Consider the following 4,915-nt stretch of genomic DNA (forward strand, 5'->3'; position numbering starts at 1 on the left):
ATATATATATATATATATATATATATATATATATACATATATATGTGTGTATATGTATTGTATACTGTATGTATGAAAGAATGTTTAACAGGAAGTTCTAGAAAATTGATCTATTCAAAGTAAATGTAACTCTTTAACTTAGAATCGCTGACAGATAAAAGAGACACAAAAAGTTAACATAGACTGATATTTAAGAGAAAATTATACTATTGACAGTTGTGGAAAAGCGCTACAGAGTACTGTACTTACAATTAAATGATTTGATAGCGTCAATCACATTTTATTGTGAAAAGTCAAATCGGAAACCGAAGTGACGAGGCGCTTAAGAGACAGTGAAACAGGAAGCTGTAAAAGTTTGTCTTGTGCGGACATTCCTTCCTAGTTTGCGTATTCATTATTTACTGGTAAGAAGCGTTTCTTTACAGCTGCTGAATTGTAGTAAAAAATGCTCGGCTTTGACATTCAGATATTAACTTTATTCCTAAGTCATTGTGAGCAACAGCTACTGTGTTTTTTCAGAGAATTAAGAGCATTAATGTCGGGTATGTGTTGTGAGAAAAGCGCTAAATTGGTTTCGAGCTGTTCGATATTTTTTATCAGCTTCTACAAAGAAGAGGGAGGAGTGCTAAAGTTATTGTTTGCAACATACGTGACTTAAACGTTGTGTGAAGTGCTTTTAAGTATGTTCAGTCAGAAAAGTGTTTTTACTGTGTTCTCAGAGGAGAAGCATGACTCTGCAGTGGACTGCTGTTGCTCTCTTCCTCTATGTGGAGATTGGTATTATCGTCATCCTCTGTTTGCCCTTCATCTCTGCCAGAAGGTAACAGGAAGTCTTCTAGTATTCTGCTCAGTACGGTGGGGTAGTAAAACGAAATGCCGTCTTGTAATATGTGGTTATCTGGAACGTGTTCCCTGTTTTAGTGGTTTAAAATGTTTATTATTTGCAGATGGCAGAGTATTTTCAACCTGCGCATCTGGAGCTGGATGGCGAGGTTCTGGAACAAGGTTTTTCTCACCATGATCATAATACTCGTCGTGCTCTTTATTGGTAAGCAGCAAAAGGCATGATCTTTTTATTATATGCATTTATTTCATTTCAATTGCAACAGCTGGGGTTTAAGATCAGCCAATCGGCTTTTTGAACAACTCTCATTATGTTGCATAAAAAGAAAAATGATTTAATTTTCCATAATTCAAAAAAAAAAAAAAGTTTAAAATCATATGGCACTTCTAACTGGGTGTTAAACTCAGTGTTCCTCCAATCGTTATTCAAGGAGGGCGTCCCGCCCTCTCAACAGAACTGAGCACCCTGCCTACTGAAATGTCCTTCACCCGATACACCCCCCACCCAGTCGAAACTGACGTAGCACTAAGCTAGCTGCGTGCAATGCAGACGCGCTAGCAAGAAATCACTGACGTAGCTAGGCCTGTCGCGATAAACAATCAATCCAATTAATCGCATTTTCATTTATGGGAGAAACACCTTCGTCTTGTCGAGCTCCAAAATTCACAGTTGAAACCTGTGCCTTCGTGTAAAAAGTTTTTCTCTGCAAAAAGAAGCTGAGAACTTGTTTACTGATTTTTTAATTTATTTTTATAACTATAAGCTTTTGTGTGAAAAATGCTATGCTAAAGAGCTCATACCACACCGAGGGTCCACTATGTCAGCCCACGTCACGTCAAGGGGCCTCCCTCCCATTTTTCTTAGAGACAGCTGCTTAACTATCCATCCTTCGGTTCAAACGGTCTTATACTGCCATCCGGTTGTCAAAAAAGGTACTACACACCAAACAAACATTTCTTGTAAAATTTGACCAGTATTATTATTGTTGAATTTCAAACAATATTGTTTATTGCTGTAATTTCTGAGACTATCTCCCACCAAAATGTTTGTTATTGTGACAGGCCTAGACATAGCGCTCCACTTCTCGAGCCCCACTAGTCGACAAGAAAAATCCCCGAAGAGACGAGTGCCCTGCCAAGGCTAGTGACCTGGGGGAAACGCTGTCTGTTACAAAACGTTAACTCCAGTCAGATACCTGACATCTTTTGTCTGTTGCTGCTTCTTCAATAAGCGTTTCATCTTTCTTGTTTGACGTGCTCTGTTGCCTTTTTCTGAATCAAAATCTAAGATTGCGGAAAAATTCAAAGTTGGCCAACAGTCATGAGAAGTCTGAAAAAAAAGCCTGCTCAGTTTTTTAACTATAATGAGAAGCAATAAAAATGTTTTACTTTCAAAATATCATCTTGCAGGCCAGAAAATATGTTAGAGGGCTATATTCAGCCCTCGGGCCTTCAGTTTAACATATGTACGAAGTCGTGAGAACGTTCACGTCTTTGAGGTTATTGTTAATGTTTTGGGTCTACATCATTTATACACCGGCACGTGAAGCGGCACTCTTAAAAGGTGGAGTCTGCACATCATTTTAAAAGCGGTGCTTCAGCTCACTCATTCTGAACGCCCTGCGCAGAGAACAGCAGTGAATCAGCTGAGTAAGATTAGAACAAGTCTGTGTGTTAAACAGCAGGTGATTTGCATTTCTTTTAGTTTTAATTGTACATTTAACAGGAACTCTAGGTACTCTCACTCTGTTTTAAGGTGGCACCTCCTCTGCCACTAAACATTTTCATCCTCGCTTCAGGAGACTAACCCTTCTCTCCTCACTTCTGGCTGGGCTGTGTCTTGGCAAACCAAAAGGAGCAGACCCACTTTTCTTTTTGACGTTGCGTCAACAAGCCTGGATGCTTCAGACCAACAAACTGCCCAGACTGAAATACATGTGGTCACACTTTGTGATCATCCCTCTTCTAACTTGGTTTGACTGGCAGCACCTGGCTGTTCATTTTCCTGAAGCAACATTTTCTTTAAATCGTTAAGTAAAAAAAAGTGCTTCTAAGGCCGCAGAAAAAAAAACTGAAAATTTTAGGAATAAACTTTATAGTCTTTTTGTAAAGACATATACTAAGAGTAATGCTGTTTTTTTATGTTTTTTTTATTGTTGGAACAGATTTAACAAAAGTCTTTAGAGTTGTATCCAGATTACATTTAAACCATAAACCTTTCTGTGCGGGGCGTACGCAGTGGTTCATTGTTTGTTTCTGCTTTGTCGTAGACGCTGTGCGTGAGGTGAGGAAGTACTCCAATAAAGAAATCACCCCAGATTCCAAGTTGCAGCCAAATATTTTTGACCACCTGCACATGAAGCTGTTCAGGGCTCAAAGGAACCTCTACATCTCTGGTTTTGCCGTCTTCCTCTGGCTGTGAGTTTTTACATTCATTTGCTGCATACCTCTCCTTTAAACCATACCAACCTCCCACGTGGCTATTATTCCCCCCCCACAGAGTTATGAAGCGGCTGGTCACTTTAATTAACCAGCTGGCATCTGTGTCCGGGATGACGGTGGCGCTTCAAGCTCAGGCTGAGAATGCAAACGAAGCAGCTGAGAAGTTCATGAAAGACAACGACCAGCTGAAACAGGTATGTTCTCTGCGTTGTTGGGAAATCTGTCCATAACCCACTCTGCAGCTGCAGTCAACAATGGTTCAGTTGACCTTATGGGGCATAACTTTAATATTCCACATTTCTACTGCACCCCACAAATGGTTTGACTAATAATTCACTCCATTTTGTTTTTCTTTATAATTTATGTTGCAGATCTTAATGGAAGGGAAGGGTGACAAGGCAACTGCAGAGGGCATGGAACTGTTGAGGAACGAAGTGGGAACACTGAAAGAAAAGCTGAAGCTTTCTGAAGATGGTTAGTTTTTATGGACAACTACCCCCCCCCCCCCCCCCCCCCGATACATACTGATTTTCATAACATGTTACTTTTCATCATGTGACCAGGAGAAAGTTGAGCTGACATGTAAATACCCAGACGATGCCGTGTGTTCATGGGTGAATATTTCCTTTGCAGCTCTGAAGAAGTCTCGCTCAGAGGCAGATGTGATGAAGAAGCAGACCGAGGGCCTTGCCAGGGAGTATGACCGGCTGCTCAAGGAGCATCAGGAGCTCCAGGTAATGCTAATCTAACAGCACCACTTTTTGGGCTATCGCCCGTCGTTGCAAAGCGAAGAGGTGAATTGGAAATGCCATCTGTCCGTCCATATTGTGAGCTTGTTAACTTGAAAAATAGAGGCACAGACTTTCACGCCGACTATTCCACGCCTTGCTCTTGGAGTGATCTTTGTTGGTCCACCACTCCTGGGGAGGGTAACGGTGGTCTTGAATTTCCTCCATTTGTCCACAATCTGTCTGACTGTAGATTGGTGGAGTCCAAACTCTTTAGAGATAGTTTTGTCACATTTTCCAGCCTGATGAGCATCAACAACTCTTCTTTGTTCGTGCCATGATCCACTTCCACAAAGAGCAGACTTTGATAGATCCTGTTCTTTAAATCAAACGAGGTGTCCACTCTAGGGCTGGGCCACATCATATCGTTCACGATAATACCGGTAACAAAAGCTTGCTCGGGCAAAAAAATTATATATGATGTGCTAATTTCATGATGTAATGCGTCAGGGCGCCCCGCCCCCTTAACAGAACAGAGCGTGCCGAACGACTACACCGAATTGCGCATCTCCCCTCCACCTGTCGGTACTGGTGTGACGCTTATTAGCTGCGTGCAATACTAGCTAGCTAAAAAGCTAAAAACAAACAATGCGCAGCTCAGCTGTTTCTCCATCCAGCTCTGAACTGCAGGAACAAACAACTCAAATGTCTCTCCCTTCCACTGCTCTAAGCTGCCACTCGTCTTTTTTTTTCTCTCCCCACACTGCCCTGGGCTGCCGGTGCGGGCTGCGTCTCCCCCGTTCTAAAATGCCGGTACAAACTCAACTGTCTTAAGATCCACAGTCCATGGAGCAAGAACAGAGTCGGGTGAACAGAGTCGGGTGAACAGAGTCGGGTGAACA

General features: G+C 41.9%; 1 protein-coding gene across 1 annotated transcript in view; it reads left to right on the plus strand.

Moving 5' to 3' along the window:
- The first annotated feature begins 346 nt into the window (after window positions 1-346).
- bcap29 (B cell receptor associated protein 29) overlaps window positions 347-4,915 on the plus strand; it is a 375,732-nt gene continuing 371,163 nt past the window's right edge. The window contains exons 1-7 of the mRNA XM_037677466.1: window positions 347-404; window positions 720-820; window positions 948-1,048; window positions 3,114-3,261; window positions 3,344-3,479; window positions 3,657-3,759; window positions 3,919-4,019. Of these exons, the coding sequence (XP_037533394.1) occupies window positions 729-820; window positions 948-1,048; window positions 3,114-3,261; window positions 3,344-3,479; window positions 3,657-3,759; window positions 3,919-4,019 (681 nt within the window). The 5' untranslated portion in view covers window positions 347-404; window positions 720-728. The remainder of the gene's footprint in view (window positions 405-719; window positions 821-947; window positions 1,049-3,113; window positions 3,262-3,343; window positions 3,480-3,656; window positions 3,760-3,918; window positions 4,020-4,915) is intronic.

Source organism: Nematolebias whitei, chromosome 6, assembly GCF_014905685.2.
Source record: "Nematolebias whitei isolate Nwh7 chromosome 6, NemWhi1, whole genome shotgun sequence".
NCBI lineage: Eukaryota > Metazoa > Chordata > Actinopteri > Cyprinodontiformes > Rivulidae > Nematolebias > Nematolebias whitei.